The sequence below is a fragment of the Amphiprion ocellaris genome, chromosome 7 (genome assembly GCF_022539595.1).
Source record: "Amphiprion ocellaris isolate individual 3 ecotype Okinawa chromosome 7, ASM2253959v1, whole genome shotgun sequence".
Classification (NCBI taxonomy): Eukaryota; Metazoa; Chordata; class Actinopteri; family Pomacentridae; genus Amphiprion; species Amphiprion ocellaris.
In genome coordinates this window covers 33,279,117-33,302,758 of record NC_072772.1, presented here as the reverse complement: position 1 = coordinate 33,302,758, position 23,642 = coordinate 33,279,117, and the positions used below count along the sequence as shown (strand labels likewise).

The 23,642-nt window shown below is 38.5% G+C and overlaps 2 protein-coding genes and 1 long non-coding RNA gene across 11 annotated transcripts in view; 2 read left to right on the top strand and 1 right to left on the bottom strand.

Annotated features, from left to right (window-relative positions):
- The window catches only part of pak4 (p21 protein (Cdc42/Rac)-activated kinase 4), a 56,207-nt gene extending 34,491 nt beyond the window's left edge, over positions 1–21,716 (top strand). For all 5 annotated transcript variants that reach the window (XM_023292608.3, XM_023292610.3, XM_023292611.3 and 2 more), the window contains exons 5-11: positions 742–975; positions 1,849–2,307; positions 4,229–4,362; positions 5,775–5,901; positions 11,769–11,894; positions 11,980–12,114; positions 15,326–21,716. In XM_023292608.3, the coding sequence (XP_023148376.1) occupies positions 742–975; positions 1,849–2,307; positions 4,229–4,362; positions 5,775–5,901; positions 11,769–11,894; positions 11,980–12,114; positions 15,326–15,481 (1,371 nt within the window). In that variant the 3' untranslated portion in view covers positions 15,482–21,716. The remainder of the gene's footprint in view (positions 1–741; positions 976–1,848; positions 2,308–4,228; positions 4,363–5,774; positions 5,902–11,768; positions 11,895–11,979; positions 12,115–15,325) is intronic.
- Positions 1–23,642, bottom strand: part of klc3 (kinesin light chain 3) — a 248,905-nt gene that overhangs the window by 51,303 nt on the left and 173,960 nt on the right. The window lies entirely within an intron of this gene.
- Positions 1–23,642, top strand: part of LOC129349276 (uncharacterized) — a 109,827-nt gene that overhangs the window by 56,102 nt on the left and 30,083 nt on the right. The window lies entirely within an intron of this gene.

Below are 23,642 nucleotides of genomic sequence, written 5' to 3'. Positions count from 1 at the left end.
CTAAACCAGAGTAATATATCGCAGTTCACTTTTTGCGGTCTCACTGTATCACGGATTTTTAAACTGTATATATCTAATTTTGTATCGACTTCTGATCGCTGCGCATTGTGTTGCTCTGCGGTGTTGTGTTTTTGTGAAATTTTTGGAAAAAATTTCATTTATTTCAAGCCCTTTGATGTCGATCAAACGTTCTGCGCCTTCTAAGTCTTCTGGCACCGAACCCAAGTGCCAGAGGAAGATGTTTACCATCGCAGAAAAGGTGGAACTCCTCGACATGCTAAAGGAAGGGAGAAGCTACGCTATAAATAATAAAATAAATATAAGGTCACTACTTGGCAGATTTTCGTCGATTGCGGATGTTATGTTCCAGAACCCCCCGCGATAGGGGGACCACCTTACAATTTAAATTACAACATTGTACATGGTTATTATAGTGTTGCACATAGGATTAAAATGGATGTTGCTCTGGTATTGAAACAGGAGTCTTTAATATATTATGCTGCTGCATTATAGTGACCTAATTCCCACAGAAATTACATAAAACTGCATAACAAATGTCTAACAAGTGGGATCTGAAAATGAAAAACTTACTTTCTTATCATCTTTTTATTTTGACTCTCCAGAACCCGTATGTTCCTACAGTCAACAATACTTCAGCTAATAGATTTAAAGTGTTAAAATAAACACTTATGCGTCTTTTTTCAATTTTTCGTTGATAAATTATAATAATCCCTCCATCAGGACCAGGTGGTTCGCAGGGACCAACCCGCCGACCACAGGCCCAAGTCCAGCTACGTGACCCGGGACGGTAGCCCCCAGTCTCCCAGGGACAAGAGGCCTCTCTCGGGACCCAACATCCGCACCCCGAACCTGCCGGTGACGGAGGGGGTGATGAAGACCGCCCAGCAGACCACGCGGCCCTTCAACACATACCCGAGGACGGACAGCGAGGGCGGACGCAGCCCCACCGGACAGGTAGGGGACAAAAAGACAAGAGAGGACGGAGCAAACGGAGCACAGCAGCTGATGGATGATCGCTGTGTTCACCTTGTTCTTTGTTCTGCACGTCAGATTTAGCTGCTTCTGTCCTGGTTCTCTGAAAGTCACGACCAGTGATAAAGTCGAGGCTCATACAGGGAACAGGACAGTGTGGTTTTACAGAAATACCACATTTAATTTAAACTACTCCGATTATTTCAGTTAAATTAAATGAAGGATTTCTGTTTTGTTTAGATTTTTATGCACAGAAAAGCAAAGATTTTCCCATATATTTATACTTTGTTTACTATTCCTTTTAACCCTGCACAATCCAAGTATTGAAAAAAAAAAGAGCAATAAGTAAATAAAACAAAAAATAAAGTGTGTGAAAAAAAAAAATATATATATATATATATATATATATATATATATATATATATCCAAATATAGAAAAAATTAAAACAAGACACAAAATGACTAAAACGAGAGACAAAACAACAGAAATAAACTTAAAAACTTTTATCAAAGTTAAAATTCTAATTCCAGGTGTTTTATTGATCTAATCTCTGTTATTTTGTCTGTGCAGTACGGAGAACTGCTAGAACATTCCTGAAGTATGTGAAAATGACCAGCAGCATACATGCATCTATGAATATATTAATAAGATTCATCCCTCTTTGTTAAGTAGTTTTAGTTGTTTTATCAAAGGGATGTCACAGAAATGTTTTTTTTTTGTTTTTTTAAATAATTCTGTAATTGGGGTCTGAATCCATCCAGTGCTGCTCTATAAACGTGGTATTTATATTTTATATGATGTTAAACAGCTTCCTGCAGATTTATTCCATGTTGTGTTTGTTGTTTTTCCTCCAGCCGAGTCGCCACCATGAATCCTCCCCCCAGAACGGACCCTCCAGCGGCTCCAGTCGAGGTTCCTCCGGCTCCAAGCCCCCGGTGAACCACCAGCACCCTCACCACACCTCCCACCCCAGCCTCACCCCCGAGTCCTCCCAGCACCCGCACACCCCTCACCCCAACATCCCGGCCCCGCGGCCCCCCGTCCCCTCCGGACCCCCGGCGTCAGGGGCTCCTCCTCAGGGCCGCTCGCCGCAGAGGGAGCCCCAGAGGGTCTCCCATGAGCAGTTCAGGGCAGCGCTGCAGATGGTGGTGGATCCGGGCGACCCGCGGACCTACCTGGACCACTACATCAAGATAGGAGAGGGCTCCACAGGGATCGTGTGCATCGCCACGGTGAAGACCACCGGGAAACTGGTGGCCGTGAAGAAGATGGACCTGAGGAAGCAGCAGCGCAGAGAGCTGCTCTTCAACGAGGTGAGAACTCCTGATCTAGTTTCAGTTTCCAAACATACGGATTAAGACTTTGACGCACAGCGTGTGTCAGTGACCCATTGGTTTTGGGTCACTTTTGACCCATGTTGTGCATCAAAGGGTAAAAAGAGCAGCTCATCTTTACATTTACCAACAAATCTGAATTATACAACTGCATTTAAAAGTCAGGAAAATAACAAAAACAAAAAGATTTGCAGTGAAATAAGTTTCCCACACAAAGTACTAGTATCTAAATATCCATCCATTGTCTCTACACCGCTTAATCCTCATTAGGGTCATGGGGGGCCTGAGTCTATCCCAGCTGAGTTAGGGTGAAGGTTCATCTGGACAGGTCTCCAGTCTATCACAGGGCTACATTTATAGACAAACAATCACACTCACATTCACACCTACGGACGACTTAGAATCAACCAATTTGTTGTTTTTGGACTGTGGGAGGAAGCTGGAGTACCCAGAGAAAACCCACGCATGTACAAGAAGAACATGCAAACTCCATGCAGGAAGATTCCAGGAAGGCCGGGATGCGAATTGAGAATCTTGTGGCTGCAAGGCGACGGTGCTAACCACCACACCACTGTGCAGCCCTATCTTAATACAGGGTTATTCAAAAAGAATGAACTGATTTCATTACGCAGTACTTTAATAAGGAAAAGCAATAGAAAATTCCAGTCAAGTCACAAGTATTCTGCTCACAATCAACTTTTATTTCCTGTCTAACAAGTGTTCCATGTGGCCACCAGCTGCAGCACAGGCAACATCAGTTAGATAAGAGAATTCCTCCTACACCCATATCAGCATGTCACGATCCACTGGGTTGATCGCTGTTGTTATTCAATGTCATTCAATGACCTTAAACATCAAATAAAAGTTACATTAAAGCTATAAAAGGTTAAAAACAAAGCAAACAGGTAAAATCAAACAATGAAAAATAAAAATTTCAGGGACACATTTAAGTAAAAGCTTTGTTAAAAAGATACTCATACATATTAACCCCTACAGTGTTACAGAAGCAAAGAAGACAGTGCAAATGTGCAGGAAACATCAGTAGAAAATAGAAATAAACAAAAACTGTACATATAAGTACTATTGATATTGTCTATGATATTGCACATATTTATACCAGAAAAACTGTTTTTTTTCTCCTGAGTAGAAAAATTGATTTAAAAAATACAGAAATACGTCACAGATTCAATCTTTGTTGCACAGATTCTTCCATATGTGAAATATCAGACAATGAATAAGTGAAAAAATACTGATATTCCACATATTCATATTGCAAAAAATAGTGTTTATTTCACTCATGAGTAGAAAAATTGATGCAAGAAATACAGAGCTGATTCTACGTAAGTTGAAAATACTGACATTGCAGATTCTTGCACGCGTGTGGAGTTTTTAAATGTACATAACATCAGTAATGCATAGATTTGAACGTATTGTTGTAAAATATGTCAGTTTTTCCATGTGCAGTGCTGATTGTAAGGGTTAAGCTGCGTATATTTCCAACATTCACAAATTTACAGTCATATTCCATGCTTTACTAACACCAGCAAGTCAATCTGCACTTGTGTATATTTTTTGTTTATTTCTATTCTTCTGCTGATATTTCTCACTATTCCCTGAATCAACGCAATGGAATTAAAAACACTTATTTTATCGTAAAGACAGCAGAGCATTAAAACGTGATATGAAATCTCCTCTCACGCACTCATTAGAGGTAAAAACACTGAAAAAAACGACTCCCTGAGACACACTTCATGACTCAGAGCAGCAATCAGCAGAAATTAGAGGTTTATCTGTAGGTGGCGGAGCTCTATTTCGCTCCGGCATTAGCCACTAATTGACTCAGACATGAGAATCGCCGCAGTAATTACACACCCTGTGTCTGTTTCCGTGGCAACCGCAGGTGGTGATCATGCGGGACTACCACCACGAGAACGTGGTGGAGATGTACAACAGCTACCTGGTGGGAGACGAGCTCTGGGTCGTCATGGAGTTCCTGGAGGGAGGAGCGCTGACCGACATTGTGACGCACACGAGGTGGGAAACTTTAGGTTTTATTCATCTGTGCAGCAGCTTTAAAGGGCTTTAAACCTGTTCTAAATGCTTAATATTCTCCATTAAAGTCTGTGTATTTAAGTCACCCCTTTCTCAAACCCCTCATCTACCACGTTCCTCCATTAGAGGGCAGCGTTGGCTAAGATGTTAGCAGAGAATCCATCACTTTTAGTCACAACACCAGATTTTCATTCATTTATGTGATCAGTTTTGGAGTTTTCAGCTGATTTAATTCTGTAAAAACCCAAAGGTCAAAGCTTTCTTCCTTGTTATGTGTTTTTATGAAAGATAAAAACACTTTGATCTGAACATTTATGTCAGTATCATCTGAAATATTGCTTTATTCAGTGGAAAAATAGTGCAATCTTTTGATTCCAGGTGCAATATTTCACTTTTTCTCGTTTTTCAGGTGCAATATTTCACTTTTATGTCATTTTCAGATGGAATATTTAAATTTTACATGTATTACTTGATTATTATGTGCACTATTTCACTTTTATCTCCTTTTTCAGGTGCAATTTCACTTTTATCTTGTTTTTCAGGTGCAGTATTTCACTTTCATTTCATTTTTATCTCATTCTTCAGGTGCAAGATTTCACTTTTATCTCATTTTTCAGATGGAATATTAAAATTTTAGGTGTAATACTTTATTATGTGCAATATTTCACTTTTATCTCATTTTTCAGGCGCATAATTTCATTTTTATGTGTAATATTTGGATATTATGTTCATTATTTCATTTTTAGTTTGTTTTTTGGGTGCAATATTTCAATTTTATGTGTAATATTTAGTTATTATGTACAATATTCCATTTTCATTCTGTTTTTTCAGTTCAGTATTACAATTTTATGTGTAATATTTCAATATCATGCGCAATTTTTCATTTTCATCTCATTTTTCAGATGCAGTATTTAAATTTTATGTGTAATACTTGATTATTATGTGCAATATTTAACTTTCATCTCATTTTTTCAGGTGCAGTATTTCAATTTTATGACTAATATTTGATTATCCTGTGCATTTTTCATTATCTCAGTTTTTCAGATGCAGTATTTGAATTTTATGTGTAATACTTGATTATTATGTGCAATATTTCATTTTCATCTAATTTTTCAGGTGCAGTATATAGATTTTATGTGTGATATTTGATTATTATGTGCATTTATCTTGTTTTTCAGGTGCAATGCTTCATTATCATGTGTGATTTTGCTTATTGTCTCAGTACATTTGCCAGTATTGCCAGTACTGCATTTCTTTCTGAACAATATCCGGAACGAAAACTTTTATCTTATCTCGTCTTTTTGCTCATCACAGCGACTTGAGAACAGCTGACTGCAGAGTGAAACAGATGTGAAAGCAGATGTGGAACTAAAACCTGAACTGTGTTTCTGCAGGATGAATGAGGAGCAGATCGCCACCGTGTGTCTTTCTGTCCTGAAGGCGCTGTCTGTCCTCCACACTCAGGGTGTGATCCACAGAGACATAAAGAGCGACTCCATCCTTCTCACTCACGACGGCCGGGTTAGTATCCTCACCAGCTTCTACAATGTAACACCACATAAAATAGCAAAAAGAATGAGATTAAGGCTGTAAAAACAGACTGATATTGTAATTCCAGGGGTCATTCCAGAATTGGAGGACATTTTACATCAAATTTTAAATAATCCACGTACAAAATACTAAAACATGCAGTTGTTGTGTAAATTTTCCTGTCCTGAGACCAAATCCAAAAACAACTAGGAGAAAAGAATGTTTGAAAATATTTTAAATATACCAAATAAGTCTGGAGTTCCCCTTAAAATACCATTTTTCTCTCGTCCCACCCCTCTGAATCTCAAATAAAAGTTAAAATGAAATTTAAATCTCCTTTTTTGGTATTAATTATTTTCATTGATCTCTCTTGTAATTGTGGGAACATTTTATTTAATTAACATAATATTTTAAATAATAATTATTATGCAGGCGTCCCACACCAACCCTGTTGATGACATTTTTGTCAATTTCTGTCTCGTTTCTATCTTTTCATATCTTGTTTTTGTCATTTTGTGTCTCATTTCTGTCGTTTCATGTCTTGTTTTTGTCGTTTTGTGTCTCGTTTTTGTTGTTTTTTGTCTCATTTTTGTCGTTTCATATCTTGCTGTTGTTGTTTTGTCTCGTTTTTGTTGTTTTCTGTCTCGTTTTTGTTGTTTTCTGTCTCGTTTTTGTCATTTTGTGTTTGTTTTTGTCATCAACATCCTCAAACAGTTTTCTATAAGAATTGGTAGAGCAAAGCTATGTCCTCTCTTCTAGTTTTCATATCTTTATGAAAACATTGTCAGCCTTGATTGAATCTCTCACTCTACTATATTATACTACTATAGACTGATTCTTTGGACTGTTTTCCATCAGTCAGTTTGTCCTCTTGGTCAGCAGTAACAGCAGCTAAATATCTAGCTTCTACTGCTGAGAAAAAGATCACATTAGCATGGATTAGCAACCCTGTTACTGTGATTAGAGTAGGGTTAGCAAACAACACAGAAAACATGGAATAAAAATGCTACCATTGATGTGGAAGCTGAACCAATCAAGCCTTTGATAGTTTATTTCCTATTATTGATTAATATGGAACAGAAAACTGTAAAGGGGAATGTATTTTTCAAAAATGTTGAAGCCCAAATGTCCTCCAGTTCTGAATTGACCCACAACATAAGACGCGCTGACATGAATAATGTCGTTCACCCTTTAAATGGGAAGCAACACACAGCAGCTTTTATATGTCAAACCACAGCACTGTGGCTGCACTTTATTACTTTAATAGCATAATAGGCCTTTTAAACAGCACATATCTTGAATAGTCACAGCAGAGATGACCACAGGTGTCACTAATAACACTAATCATAGCTCTGATCTATTTAAAAGCTCTTTCTGCACGCCTGAATGCTGCAACCATCAGTGTTATTAGCTGCACTTAAGCTCTCCCTGCTATGACATGTCAACATATCTGCCGTCAGAAAGGTTTATTTTGTGCACATACTGGACAGAATGGTTCTACTGGTTCAGTTTTACTCCAAACTTGCCTCACGGGATGCAGAAACCGTGCACAGATGAACTCGACCCACTTATATAAGAATAAAAGGAAAATGATGGCTGGAAAAGAGGAACTGAATGCATTAACCACTGCTGCAGACGCCAAATCACTTCCTGCCTGGTGACAAGCAAGTTTCTGCTTTCTACAGAAAATGAAACCAACACGGTTCCACAACAAGGCCGCTAAAAGAGGAAGTTCTGGTGTGTCACAGTCAGCAAATGTATGCACAGTTGACTTTAACTCTGGACGGTGATGTCTCAGCCTCACCATGTGTCACGACAACTGCTGCAGCTGTGCATGTAGTGCACAGCTGTGAGGTTTCAGCCACACGATTGCCAGATTACAAGACATTTCCACAGAGCCGATAAGTTGTGACAAACCTCCTGCTAAGTGCTGTCAGTGCCTTTGTTTGTCACGTTGTAAAAAAATGACCCATTTTGTAAAGGATTTGCTGAAATCAACGAGTCATTTTCAACACATGCACTACTGTTTGAAAGTTTGGGGTCACTTAGAAAGGTCCTTATTTTTGAATGGAGAAGTGACACCAGCAGAGCAGCAGTTCATGCAAGCAATGCCAGCATCAGTTCTGAGGATTCTCTGATCTTTGGGTGTACACAACTCAAAAGTTTGGGGTCACTTAATTCATTTAAGATAACATTAAATGAATCAGAATCCAGTCTAGACATTGTTAATGTGGTAAATGCACGACAAATGGTGAGATGCTTTTACAAAAACAGAAATTGAAATATACTTGATTCCTTGAAAGGAGTGTCAATCAGCATGTGCAGATGTGATGTTACTCTAAGTGTGGCCTCAACATCTGTTATTGTTGTTTGTTAGCAGCTGTTGTCACCCGATTCCTCTTCATGTTTATTCACAGAGAACTGAGTTTGTCTAAAAACCTCCTAATTCATGATATCTGAAATGATTTCCGGTGGCATTAGGCGTAGTTACAATGACGCCTTAGGTCTGGTGCGTTGTTTCTGCTGAGTCTACCTACGACATCTTGCACTGTGTTTGCAAGTCACACGTTTGACATTGAGATGAGCTTATGTGCGAACCACAGCGTTCCTGATGATGGCTGATTAGTGTTTGTGGTTAGATGTCTTTCTGAGCCGTGGTTTCTCCCGACGCCTGCAGCCTGCTCGGCCACAGCGACACCAAAGAGTTCTGCGATACACAAAAAGCACCTACACTGCTTCTAAGAGGTGCATGTGTTGTATTGTGGTAGATGCAGTGACCTTTAGTACTTTGGCAGTCATGGGAAAGTTTGTTTAGTTTGTTCTGTTTATTTTTTGTGTGTGTCATGTGTTGATTTTCCAGATAAAATTAAGTATTTTCAAGAGCAAATGCTTTTAATGCACTTTTTTATTCTGGGTTTCAAATTATTTATTATCATTATTATTTATTTATGTGTGTTTTAGGAGTGCTCTTAACCGTTTTTAGTGATTTTAGTTCTTAGTTTTTACTTCTATCTACCTATCTATCCATCCATCCATCCATTTATCCATCCATCCATCCCTCCATCTATCAATCATCTGTCATCTATCTATCCATCCATCCATCATCCATCCATCCATCTACATCCATCCATCCATCCATCAATCATGTATCTGTCATCCATCCATCCATCCATCAATCATCTATCTGTCATCCATCCATCCATCCATCATCCATCCATCCATCTACATCCATCCATCCATCAATCATCTATCTGTCATCCCTCCATCCATCATCTATCAATCATCTATCTATCATCCATCCATCCATCCATCCATTTATCTGTCAATCATCTATCTGTCATCTATCCATCCATCCATCCATCCATCTATCAATCATCTGTCATCTATCATCCATCATCCATCTATATCCATCCATCTATCAATCATCTATCTGTCATCCATCCATCCATCCATTCTTCCATTCATCCATCCATCCATCCAGTAAATAGTGTTAAATTATGAGCATAGATCTGCATAGAAGCACTGAAAATAGGCAAATACGTGTCAGTGTTCTTGACAAGGACAGATGTGTGATTTCAGGAAGACGTCAGAGCGGTCATACTTTCACATGAAGACCTTCGTGGTGTTTTGGGGCTGGGTTTGTTGTTTGTGGTCTGGCCTGGCAGGGGAAGCAGATTCAACCGAGCCTGAAGCGTTTCTCGTCAGTAGGGTGGGTTTGTTTGGTGTGGCTCCGTGCACCTGTGTGCTCTGTGGTGCCTTTAAATGAGGGTTTGTTTTCCCATAAAGTAAGTGCAGGCATCAGAGTTTTTATTGTGGTTGGCATTGATGTAAAATATGCTGCATAAGTACAAAATGTCAACGTTGTCTATGAAGTAATTACTGTTAAGTTGCAGTGTCAGTATATGGGAGTGTTCGTATTTGTAGGCACCACTTCTCTTTGCAGGTTTGTTTCATTTCTCTTTCCGACTCATCTGAGACTATCTAGTCAGCCTTGTGGTCAACATTAAAGGCTGGTTCTCTGTGCAGATACCAGCCATGCACACATTTTCTCAGAAAGAGGTGTGAAGGCAGCGAGACCTGACTAGCAAGAAAATTGTGTCTTAGATACCCAAAATTAACATTTATTTTCATGTAGCAGAGCTAGAAAAAGATTCTGGCAGCATTAAAGTATGATAAGATATGCCCTTACAGTGGGGATATTTGCAGTTTTACAGCAGCAAAGATAGTGCAAAAATTTAAGAAATGTAGTACAAAAAAAAGAATAAACCAGAATATATGTAGATACTAGTTATAGAAGAAAGTCAATGGTAATGCAAAGATGCTTTCATGAATACAAAATTCTAAAAGAAGTATTAATATTACACAGATCAAAGTAGAAAAATGCAGATATAGCATATGCTTTATGCTATGTTGTACAGAATGTGCACCAAGAGAATACGAGTTTTTCGGTCTGCTGGGAGCAGTGTTGTTTGTGAAGTGTGAGTATACACAACCTTCAAAGGTTTGGGGTCACCCAGACAATTTCATGTTTTCCATGAAAACTCACACTTTTATCCATGTGCTAACATAACTGCACAAGGGTTTTCTAATCAATGAGCCTTTCAACACCATTATCTAACACAATGTAGCATTAGAACACAGGAGTGATGGTTGCTGGAAATGTTCCTCTGTACCTCTATGGAGATATTCCATTAAAAATCAGCTGTTTCCAGCTACAATAGTCATTTAACACATTAACAATGTCTAAACTGGATTTATCATTCATTTAATTTTATCTTCATTGAAAAAAACTGCTTTTCTTTCAAAAATAAGGACATTTCTAAGTGACTCCAAACGTTTGAGTTATCTATATCCAAAGATCAGAGAGAATCCTCAGAACTAACATTGGCATTGCTTGCATGAACTGCTGCTCTGTTGGTGTCACTTCTCCTTTCAAAAATAAGGACATTTCATTAAAAATCAGCCGTTCCCAGCTAGAATTGTCGTTTACCACAATAACAATGTCTCGACTGGATTTCTGATTCATTTAATGTTGTCTTCATTGGAAAAAATACTTTTCTTTCAAAAGTAAGGACGTTTTTAAGTGACCATAAGCTTCTGAACGGTAGTGTAAGTGTTGAAAATGGATACAGAGAGTTTGTATTTCTTTAACCTCACATAAGGTTGTTGCAACTGTTTTAGTGTACCTTCTGTTTAAAGTAGGGCTGGGACTTCAACGCATTAATTCCGATTAATTAGTTACAGAAAAAATAACGAGTGACGTCAGTGCACCAGAAAGTTTAGTGAACAGTGAGGGAAGATGAGACCACATTCCTTAGCTTGTTGGGCGGAAATTTTTTTTAATTTTTTTTTTAAACTTCCCAATGGCAGCTTGAATAAAAGCCTGGTTGTGTGCAAATTGTGCAACAAAGAGTTTTCTGATCACCGCAGTGCTTCAAGCCGACGGTATCACCTCAATGTAAAATATGTTGCTATGTTGCCATCCCATAATAGACCACTTTTCAAGACATTAAAAGTGCTTGAGTTTACAAAAAGTCTTAAAATGTTGAATATAATCGCTATAATTGCGCTTTGAGTTTGCAGTAATCAGTGAATGTAGTAGGCTAATGAAATATAAACATTTTGAATATGTCTGTTCATTGATTGAGTCGTCAACCAAACTCAATCTGAATTGAAAACTTTGCTTATTGTGTCAAATATTGCTATTTGATAGAAATGTGATTAATCAAGATTAATTAATTACAAAGCCTCTAGTTAGTTAGATGAATATTTTTAATCGCGTCCCACCACTAGTATGTAGTAACATTTCTGCCCACGTTTTTCTTCTTTTTCTGTGTCTGACTTTGATCTGTCTCCAGGTGAAGCTGTCAGACTTCGGTTTCTGCGCTCAGGTGTCCAAGGAAGTCCAGAGGAGGAAGTCTCTGGTTGGGACGCCATACTGGATGGCACCTGAGCTCATCTCCAGGCTGCCTTACGGACCAGAGGTAACCCCCACTGGTAGTTTCCTCCCATTTATTCACAGTTGTTTGCCTGTTTTGTATATTAACTGCTTCGTCTGGCCGTGTCCAGGTGGATATCTGGTCTCTGGGTATCATGGTGATAGAGATGGTGGACGGAGAGCCGCCGTACTTCAACGAACCGCCGCTCAAAGCCATGAAAATGATCCGAGACAATCTGCCTCCCAAACTGAAGAACCTGCACAAGGTAGAGAGACTAAAACAAGCCGGATGCACCTTAAGACTCATCTGGAACTCTGTTGGTGTGGTTTCCAGCCGCTAAAACAACACAATCGGATGCTGAGAAGATTATAGTGACATAATTTTGTTGGGTTACAGTCAAAGAAGAGAAAGAAAAAACAGTTTGTGCACTTTATTGCAGCGATTCAGGTGCCTGGAGCTTGAGCAGTTTTTGGCCTTTTATCGACTTTGTGCTTGGTTGAAGTACAATAGCAGAAGTTATCTTCAAGCTGGCACATGTCCCAGTATTACTCCCGCTACCTGAGATAATGAAGGAGTGATTCACAGACGCAGTACATAGAAGTACTACTAAATCCAGGAATCTTTGCTGTTGAATCACTGCCTCAGATGTAGTTCATAGTTCACTTACCTGTTATTTGGGGCACAAAACTAAGTATTTTATTAATCTAAACCAACAAATAAATGAATTTTGAGCAGAATCTGAGACGGTAAAGCGACATATTCCCTGATTTCTGCCTGACTCGATGCAAACTGACCCACATTCAAGTTGTTTTTCTTGCCTGATTTACTTCAGACTTGGCAGGTGTTTTGCTGGTGGCCTGAGAAAGGGCAGCATCGAGTCTGACGTTGTTTAGACGAGCGGAGAAAGAGATAAACACGAAGCAGCAGCCGGGGCCGCGGTGACTCAGCGACGTAATTACGTTATTTATTACACAAAGATGGCCGAGCCCAGTCAGAGGATGGATTCCTTTGGAGAAAAAAAAAAAGTCGCCCACGATCATCTGATGTGTGGGAGTGTTTTAGACAGAGACCCAACAATGTGGTGCCGACATTAATAACTGGCTGCGAAAACCTGCATCCAAAATGATCAAATCTGGACTAAAACTGAAAACAAATTGATCTGTACTGTATAATTTAGCCAGAAAATGATTTAGTACGTCCGAATATATAGTATGTCAAATGTCGTTTATCAAGAATACCCGATTGTCTTACTATATCTGGTTGGATTTAGCAGTTTTAATGTCATATTATTAGTCTATTTTGTGGCTTTAGAGTGTCGTAAACTGCTGACTGCAAGACAAACTGCCCCTCAGGGACAATAAATATTACCTTAAAATGCTTTTCTGACCCCCAATCCTCTGCACAGTTACATCACATACACTACAAAAGTTTGGGGTTCCATGTTCTCCATGAAAACTCACACTTTAATTCATGTTCTAACATAATTGCACAAGGGTTTTCTGTTCACGAAGTCCTGATTGTTTGATACTGCATGAAACTGTGTACAAGGGATAGACTGATTATCAGTCTGGACAATTATCGTGGCCGATATTTAGCATTTATCTGTATCGGTATTTTTACTGCCCAATTATTCATAAACTAAATGCTCTATTTCAGGTCTGATGCAGCCTCCTCTCTCTGTCTCAAATGTCTCTCAAGCAGCAAAAAATGAACAAGAAACCAGTAAATTAGCTTCTCTCATGGTTAGCAGCTAAGTCACAAGGCAGCCATAGATTAACCTGAAACAGAGTCCAGAAAACAATAATTAAAAAAGCTTCAAGATGTGGGCCTTAGCGGGTAATAAAAGTGATAAAATATCATTAAGAAAATGAAGAAAAACAGCAGGAGACAAACTGATCAATAATTAAATCACTCCTATTTTAATTAAATCCCTCCTATTTATATTTAAATATTCAGTTAAAGTCACCCTTATTAATGAAGAAGTCTAGTTACGAATGAAAGAAATGAAGGTTCTCTGCCATCACATGCTGTTAAAACATTACATTTAATGTATATCGGCTCAAAATATCGGTCTGTAGAAAATACTTCTAGTGAAATTATTGCAGTTTTGGAGACATAAACATTACATTTAACACATCGAGTTCAAATATCAGTTATCTGTCTTTCATGATTAGCAATAATTGGCCCTACAAAACTCACTTTGTGTGCTTTACTACATATTATGTCGAAAAAATTAGTTTTGATTGCATTCCGTGTACATGAAATTACAAATACAGGAAGGAAAATCTGTTTCTGTCACTGTCGGGTCCACATCTTGTTACCAAAACAGAACTTTTATCTTCATATCACACATTACTGATCAGTCAAGTCAAGTTTTGGAAGATGTAAACTGTAGAAAAGACGTCTGATTAATGCTGAAAGTAGTTTCACTTTTATTTAAACTGTTATCTGATCTAACAACCCACCAGTTTAGAATTCAACAGAGTCGCCTGGTTGTCTACGAGTGGTTTGATTGATTCACAACTCTGGCATTTCCCCTTTTTGTGCCACTGAGCAATAAAAGATTTCATTTTCACCACTTGACAAACTTGTTAGATTTTTTTCTCTCTGTTTATCTCATCAGTGTGTTTTCTTTGTCATAGCACACTGTTGTGTTACATTTCAGAGAACAAAGTCCGCTTCTGATTCAGTAGTTAAGGCAAAAGTTAAGGGAAACTTAAACTTTTATACATTTTAACGACGTAAAGGTGAGAGAGACGCTTTGGATAAACATTTAATAAATACTAAAATCCACCTTCAAATTTTCACATTTGTGAAATCTGTATTCTATTTGTGAAAATGCAAAAAGTGATTAGAGCGTTTAGTATTCAGATCGAACATGTGTTAGGTCCACATGGGGAAAAATGCACTGCAATCTTCCCTTTTCTTTTGGGTTTTTACAGCTAAAATCTAAAAAATCACAAATCAGAAACTCTGGTTTTTCAAAACTTTATTTTCGTCATTTTAATTTTTGAACAAAAGAGACAAGAACAAAGTGAACAGGCTCTACACAGTCGACAACAGACATGCAGGACAATAAAAAAAACCCTAAATAAAGTAAATAAAATTAAACTGAATAAAATATACACACATATACATATATACATGGCCAGTGTTACATCATGGTGCTGCTGAAAGGTGTGTGAGTAGCTTTTGCTCTTGCCAAGGTGCATGATGAATGGGAAGTCAGAGTATTTTTGCACCCTGTTGGTCCATATTAATCTGAGTTTTTCCATTTGTAAAACATGGATCATGTCCGTCGTCCACCTCTGAAAGGAAGAAACTGTGCTTTAAAGAATTTTTATTCTCTCTAGGACAATCCAGTCCAGATCCGACCGGACATTTCAGGGATTCTGCGTTAAAATTTTTAATCAGATTAATGATGATAATGGATTAATCCACATCGACTGAATGTTCCCTCCTCTTTCCTCTCTCAGGTCTCCCCTCTGCTCAAAGGCTTCCTGGACAAGATGCTGGTTCGAGATCCTGCACAGAGAGCGACGGCCAGCGAGCTCCTCAAACACTCCTTCCTGACGAAGGCCGGCCCGCCGTCCTGCATCGTCCCTCTGATGCGACAGAACAGGATGAGATGAGAGGATCCGAGGACGTGAAGGTTCAGGTGGATCAGAATACTCCTGCACACGGAGGCGAAAACACTCAGAGAAGGCGTTAGGAAAGTGTGCGGGAGTATTCTGCTTTTCTTACACAAGTCACTAAACCGCGGGGAGCGAGTTCCCCAATAAGAGGCAATAAGGTGGTGTGTGTTTGTGTGAATGTTTCGAGGCTCGCCGTGTGAATAAACGCAGAAGAGGAGCCTCGGTTTGCCTGTGGAGTGATTTTTTGCTGATTTAACTGAAGAGCCTCGCCTGGAAACGTTAACACCTGTGGCTCTTTTTTTTTTTATTTCCTATTTGGACCTTACCTGGATTTTACGCGTGAACGAAGGTGGGGTTTTGCACACCAGTCGGATGCTTTGAAGGAGCCGATTTTTTTAGAGACTGACGGTTTTGAATCTCACTATCGGACAATCTGGAATATGTTTTTTTCACCACAGGCTTCTCTCAACTCGGACTCGATTCCTCGCCACACCCAGAACTTACTACTGAGAGAGGAGAGACTTTAGACTCGGCAATGAGTCACGCAGACTTTTATTTTGTAGCCATAAAAAAAGAAAAAATAATCCTAGGTTCGTGTTGTAAACAAGCAAACCTACACTAAGTGAAAAGGTAAACACTGGAGTCGTGGTAACAGATGAATTTTTCTCCTATTTCCTCCTAATTTTCTTCCTGTGTAAGTACAATGAACATAGAGAGATATATCAGTTTTGACGTTCTGCTATCTCTATTTTGTGATTGTTTTATTATTATTATTATTATGATGTGTTTCCTGGTTTTATTCTAGAGTGAGATGTGATGATTTTTTTTTTTTCAAGCACTGTTGACGGGAGATAGAAGCTGCACTCCCAGTTGATTTCAGCCGATAAAAACACTAGATATTCAAATTTTTCTTGTTTTAGATCGAAACCACAGCACACACAGCCCCTTCTGTTTTTACTTTGAACACCATAGACTTTTTAGGAGATTTAACTCATTTCCTCTCGTACTAACGCTTCTTGTGAGGTAGAAAACTAAACACGTGCTGCTCGTCGAGTGAACGGTGAGCTGCTGACGTGCAGGAGAGCTCGTTGTGTTGCTCTCCAATTAATGTTTGATTGACGAGTTAATGGATCTGGCAGCCCTGTTGTCATAGTTTAAAGAAAGCAAAAAAAACACTCACCAGTAGCGGCTTTGTTGAGGTTTTATCTCCCATCTGTACAGCGCTGATCGTAGCATCACTGTGTTTGTGTGAAGATGTGGGACTATTTCAGCGTTTAACTCGGTGTAGATGTGGTTTCTGTGAAAGTGGGCCATTAGGCAGATAACAGAAGCAGCTGCGAGGCTTTGAACACTAGCAGCAGCTGCTAACAATGGAAACATGTTTAATCGCTGGGAGAAATATTTGTTCTACGTCCTTCCAGACTCTTCAGATTAATCTAGTTTCCCTTCATGACTAATAGCAAATTATCACCACCGAAGCACAGAATGACACCTGCAACTCATCTTCTCACTGCCTCAATTAATCCCATAATTATTTAAAACGATTACACTTCAGTTTGGTCCAGATGTTGCTGCCAAGAGTTTGAAGTTCAGGGATTTGACAGACGGGTCAGTACAGCACCAGAAGATGGAGCTTCCAACCTTCATCTAAGGTCATGAACTTGGTTGGAGTGACTAAAAATTTCCTGGCTGTAGAGTTTCTGCTTCTTCACGTTGAAAGGAGCTAACTGAGGTGTGGTTCAGCGTCTGATTAGGATGCTTCCTGTGGAGGTTTTCTTGAGGAGAATCTGGGATTAAATCAAAACTCGCTGGAGGGATTACATATCTCATCTGGCCTGGGAACACCTCAGGATCTTCCAGGAGGAACCTGAAAACGTTGCTGTGAAGTTAGACGTCTGGAGTGACCTATGTAGCCTCCAACTCTGGATGAACACAAGAAAATGGAGATGATACACCCACTTTGTTTTGCCTTGATGAGCCTCAGACTGGACGATACCATCTGTAGTTTCTTTCTGCATCTTGTAGCTCTAAAGAAGATAAAGCATTCTTCTCTCTCAGCCAGACCAGACTTTCAATTCCTGCACCGTCTTCCAGTTTAGCTGCTGCAAAGACCATCTTTTTATCACACCACACCTCATTTCAGTAGCTTTTAACATCAAAAACCCAGAATACTTCCACCTGATCTGCTGGTTTTATCCCAGGATTCATTGGTGGACCATTTAAGTGGAACTGCTGTAGCTTGAAATTACACTTTTGAACCAGTGGATCTTAATAAAACAACTAAAAAAAACATAAAAATTTTCAACTCTATCTTGGTAAATATCTGGACTTTTGTCCTGACTGTAATGATCGGCTGTTAAAGTTGCTGCAGAGAATGTCTGGACTGATCTTTGTAGCTTTTATAAGCAGAAAAACGGATGGATGCTTTGTGTAGACCCAGTTTCCTTGGCCCTGATGATCCTCGGACTGCAAGATTTGAGGCGTTTTCATCAGCAGACATCTGTAGTTTCATACTTCTACCTTGTAGCACTACAAAAACATCACTACAGAAGATAAAATTGAAGATAAAGCTTCTCTTTCCATTCCATTTTTGTCTTCCAGTTTAGCTGCTGCAAAGATCCTCTTTTCCTCATACCAGACCTCATTTTAGTAGCTTTTTAACATCAAAAATCCCAAATACTTCCACGTGATCTGTTGGTTTTACCTCAAGATTCATTGGCAGAACATGATGGACCATTTAAGTGGAACTTCTCTAGCTTAAAATTACACTTTTAGACCAGTGGATCTCCATAAAACAAAGAAAAAAAACATCACTACAGAAGATAAAATTGAAGATAAAGCTTCTCTTTCCATTCCATCCTTGTCTTCCAATGTAGCTACTGTAAAGATGCTCTTTTCATAAGACCAAACCTTGATTTTACAATTAAAAACCCCAAATCCTTCCACCTGATCTGCTGGTTTTATCCCAACATTCATTGGTGGAACATGGCAGACCATACAAGTGGAACTTCTGTAGACCCACTTTCTTTGGCCCTGATGATCCTCAGACATCTGTAGTTTCGTACTTTTACCTCGTAGCAATGAAGAGCCACTAATACAGAAGATAAAATCTAAAATAAGGCGGTCTCTTTGGTAAAAATCACTCAGAGTTGAGATGCACATAATTACCAAACATTCCTCTTTCTTGCTTTTTCCATTAATATCACAAACCCAGAATATTTCCACTGAAAATTCTGCATTTTCATGTGCTGTCTGGCTTTTTAAGAACTTCAATTGGAGGTTTATTTGATGGCGTAGCACACTACCAGTACCTTGTTGTGTACTTTTTCTACTCTACAAAAGCTCAACAATCACTTTGTGGGTTCTTCGTCTGTGAACGGAGAAACCGGCGACTTTGAGATCTTGTAGCAGCACAGAGTAGAGTTTAGTTCTAGTGTTGTTTAACCTCATCAAGTGGTTTAATAGTGTGGCGCTCACTGTTTGGAGGATTTCTGAGTAAAAGCAACCTCAGTGCTGTTTGTCTCTGTGGTTACCGAGACTCCATTAGGGTGCACCTTAACCTCAATAAAACAAACTTCCTTCCAGGCGTCACTTTGCATGTTGTCGTGCTTTGACAAAGTTAAACTCTGAGTCGATGCCCTGCTGCCGTTTCCACCCCAGCAGCAGCAGGAAATTAACTTTATAAAAACGTGCATTACGAGTTTATTTTTGAGCCTGAACGTCCGTTAATCGTAAACCTTTCGTTCCTGACAATTTTTCCCCTTCAGAGGCTTCTGCGTGGCAGAAATTCTCTAGTAGGCGTTGTGTACTTTGTCTCCTTGGCGGCTTTCCAGACGGCAGACTTTCGTCAGTTTCTGGATCTGTTTTGTGGTCAGAACCAGTAACGAGTCACAGAGAACGATAGATAGAAGAGCTGAATGAAAAGACACTCAGTCATAGTGAAGATATATGAGACCTTAATTTAATGTTGATCCCGTTTGAATCTTTTAAGCACCTGCTGGTTAATCTCACTAATCCAGATGAAGATATGAACTTTCCTCCTGCTAACTGCTGGTAAATTACATCTGTTGAGTTTCTGTTGAGTATTACAGCCACTGGAAACCCCAAAAAAACCCAATAATATCATTTTTATGCTTACATTAGTCAAATTTGTTGACATATTTGATGCATAACAGTCCTTCCTGTTGATGAAGCTACTTTTTAGCTTCCAAACCAGCCTTTTTATTGATGGGTATGTTCTCTTGGTGTTGATTGGTGAAACCTCCAACTTTAGGTGTTGCTTATTGGATGCTTTATATCCTAATATTCAACACCTTTATTCTCAAAATAATAAATATGCATAGCATGTTAGTGCTAGCTGTGAACTCCAACATTCTGCTGTCACTTTTATCATCGTGGAAAGTCCAGTTGAAAATCAGAATCTAGCTCTGCTGTGATGTTTGTCTCTAATCTAAAACTAAATCAGATGAGTTTTACATCTTTTTAAGACAGAATCAGAACTAGAAAAGAGATTAATCGAGCAGAAGTTAAATTCTTGCAGCATTTTTACGTCTATGAAGCCCAGCTTTTATTTTGAAATGCATATTTTCAGTAATTCCGTGGACGTAGCTGTCGTGATGATTTATAATCCCACTTTAAATCAGTTTAACCGTGCATCTACTGATTAATGACACTAATCCAGATGAAGATATGAGCTTTCCTCCTGCTAACTGCCTCTAAATTCCATCTGTTGTGTTTCTGTTGAGTGTTATGTTGAAATTAGACAGATTCGCTGACATATTTGACGCATAGCATTTCTGTTGAGTCCTGTAGCTGCTTTTTAGCTTCCAAACCAGTCTTTTTATCGACTCGTATGTTCTCTTCGTTAGCGGTGGTGTTGATTGGTGAAACCTCCAACTTTAGGTGTTGCTTTTTGGACGCTTTTGGTCATAATTTTTGACTTTATTCTCAAACTCATAAATATGCATAGCATGTTAGCGCTGAATGCTAACTTGTAGTACACAACCCTAAGACGCTACTTAGCTGTGAAGTCGTCCAACATGTTGGTGTCACTTTTATTATCGTGGAAAGTCCAGATGAAAATTGGAATCTGACTCTGCTGTGATGTTTGTCTTTAATCTAACACTAAATCAGACAATCTTTGCCTCTTTTTAAGACAGAATCAGAAATAGAAACGAGAGATTAACTGGACAGAAGTTACATTTTTGGAGCATTTTTATGTCTACGAATCCCAGCTTTTATTTTGAAATTTTAAAATGCAGATTTGCAGTAATTCTGTCAACTTTCCTCCTGCTAACTGCTGGTAAATTGCATCCGTTGTGTTTCTGTTGAGTTTTAGGGCCACTGGAAATCCAAAAAAAAGTCAATTTTTTGGAGAATTTTCAAGATAAATGTCATTGTTGTGCTTAAATTAGGCGAATTTGCTGATATATTTGATGCATAACAGTACTTCCTGTTGCATGAAGCTCCTGTTTTAGCTTCCAAACAAGTCTTTTTATTGACTCGTACATTCTCTTGGTGTTGATTGATGAAACCTCCAATTTTAGGTGTTGCTTATTGGACAGTTTTTAATTTTCAACTTTATTCCCAAAATATGCAAAGTTCCTGAAGTTTCCTGACCCTCAAAGTCCCAGTTTGTCTTCATGTTCAGATTTAAACCAACACTAACTCTCGTTATTGGTCATTTTTTTTGCTTCATTCTTCATCCAATCAGCTTCTTCTTCATCATCAATGTGAAAATCTGTTTCCAGGTCGTGTTTCTGGACCAGATTCTACTGCTGTGTGTGTTTTCTGTGAGTTTGTCTGTGGGTTTTGTGGACATTTCATGCCTTAACATTTTTACAATCACTACTTGATGGATCGAAACACTACGACTGTTTGAGACTTTTTCATCTCAGTTTTCACGTCCTGGAGGCTTTTTAAACTTCCTGTTCTGGGGTTTTTCATAAAGCACGGCTGCTGGGATTGATTCAGAACTTAGTGCCTTGCTTAGCGGCATCCAGACCGATATTTTTGTGTCTTGTTTCTTGGGAAACCCTCCTGACGGACCGATATGTTTCACATTGACTCACCTCCTGTTTAAAAGCTGATTCTGTTGTCAACATCCAAGAAACTGCGTCATCTTGTGTTTTTTTTTTTTGTAAATTTCACTGGTATTGTAAAAAAAAAACAAAAAAACATAGACTTCACTTTGCAAATGTTACTTTTTTGCAAATACAATTTTTGTAAAAGATCCTTGGCATCTGTTTTTCTGTGTCTGAAAGTGTTTTTTTTTCCACAGATATGAGCGTGTCGTTCGCTCGGCAGGATAAGAGGACGTGTAAAGAGGTTTGTGTTCTTCACCAGAAACCGAGGAGTTAAACACACGGAACCAAATGTGTCAGAGTGAGAAAAAACAAACATGAAAGGGCTTAAAAATGATTCTCAGATGTGCAAAAAAAAAAAGGGATTTCTTACACAGTGTAGGTTTCTGGTATAAATTAATGAATCATACTGGGTTTTAGATAATAAATATAATACTTGGACTAAGTCATTTTTTTGAGAATTTTTATAGAGAAATGTCATTGTTAAGGTTAAATTAGATTAATTTGATGTCTACAGCTACTTTTTAAGGTTCAAAATCAGTCTGTTTACAATAAAAAACCCAAAATTGCATAAGAAATATTGTCATATATGTAAAAAACAAAGGGATTTCTTAGACAGTATAGGTTTCTGGTGCAAATTAATGGATCATTGATAACATATGGGATAGTATTTTGACAAAAAAAAGTCATTTTTCTGAGAATTTTTTAAAGAGAAATGTAATTGTTGCGCTAAAATTAGATTAATTTGATGATATATATATGATACATAACATTTTTGCTGCTACTTTTTAAGATTCAAAACAAGTCTGGTTACAATAAAAAAACTAAAATTGCTTAAAAAATATCGTCAGATATGGAAAAACAATGGGACTTCTTACAGTGTGTAGGTTTCTGGTGCAAATGAATGGATCATACTGGACTTCAGGTAATAAATGGGATCATATTTTGACAAAAACGTGATTTTCTGAGAATTTTTTAAAGAGATATGTCATTGTAATTGTAATGTAATTGTTAGTTAGATTAATTTGATGTCATATTTGATGCGTAACATTTCTGCTTGCATTCATTCCAGCTTTTGTTCTGAAATGCAGGTTTTCAGTAATTCTGTGGACGTAGCTGCCGTTATGATTTATAATCCCAATTTAAATCAGTTTCAGCCTCCACATGGTGATTAATGACACTAATCAAGACAAAGATATGAGCTTTCCTCCTGCTAACTGCTAGTAAATTGCATCTGTTGTGTTTCTGTTGAGTATTACAGCCACTGGAACACTAAAAAAAGTCATTTTTTTGAGAATTTTCAAGATAAATATCATTTTAATGCTGAAATTAGGTGAATTTGCTGATATATTTGATGCATAACAGTCCTTCCTGCCGCCTGAAGCTCCTTTTTTAGCTTCCAAACCAGTCTTTCTATCGACTCGTACGTTCTCTTCGGTAGCAGTGGTGTTGATTGGTGAAACCTGCAACTTTAGGTGTTGCTTCTCAAGATATGCAAGGTTCATGAAGTGAAATCTTGTTTTTTTTTTAATGCACAAAAGTTAAATTCTTGCAGCTTTTATTTTGAAATGTATGTTTTCAGTAATTCTTTGTCTTTTGTGATGATTTATAATCCCGCTTTATGAGCAGGAAGGTGTTTCAGGACTTTAGTGGACTAATGACGGATTCATTGATCCGACGCTGAGGTGTAAATAAGGCCTGAAGCGATTCTTCGGCCACCTACCTGACTAATTACAGCTGATGGCGTGCACACAAGCTTCCTGATGAGCTGACTGAGGTTCCAGTGGAAACCCAGAAGAAGAAAAAAACTAAGCGCAGCAGCCTGTTGTATTTTTAGCAGCTTCCGGCAGCAGCGACTCTGCAGCAGTTTTTACAGTAAACAGTGCAGGTTAAAGGACGGGGCGTCGCTCAAAAACACGACTAGAGCAGCTGTGTTTGGGGGTCTGAGAGAGATTTAACCTAAAGAAGAAGTGTTTAGTGCAGAGCTGGTGTGCAGCAGAGCACGTCAGGGTGGGTCGGTTTAAAAATACCCTATAGACAAAGTGATTATTCACAGTAGATGCACCTGAAATTAG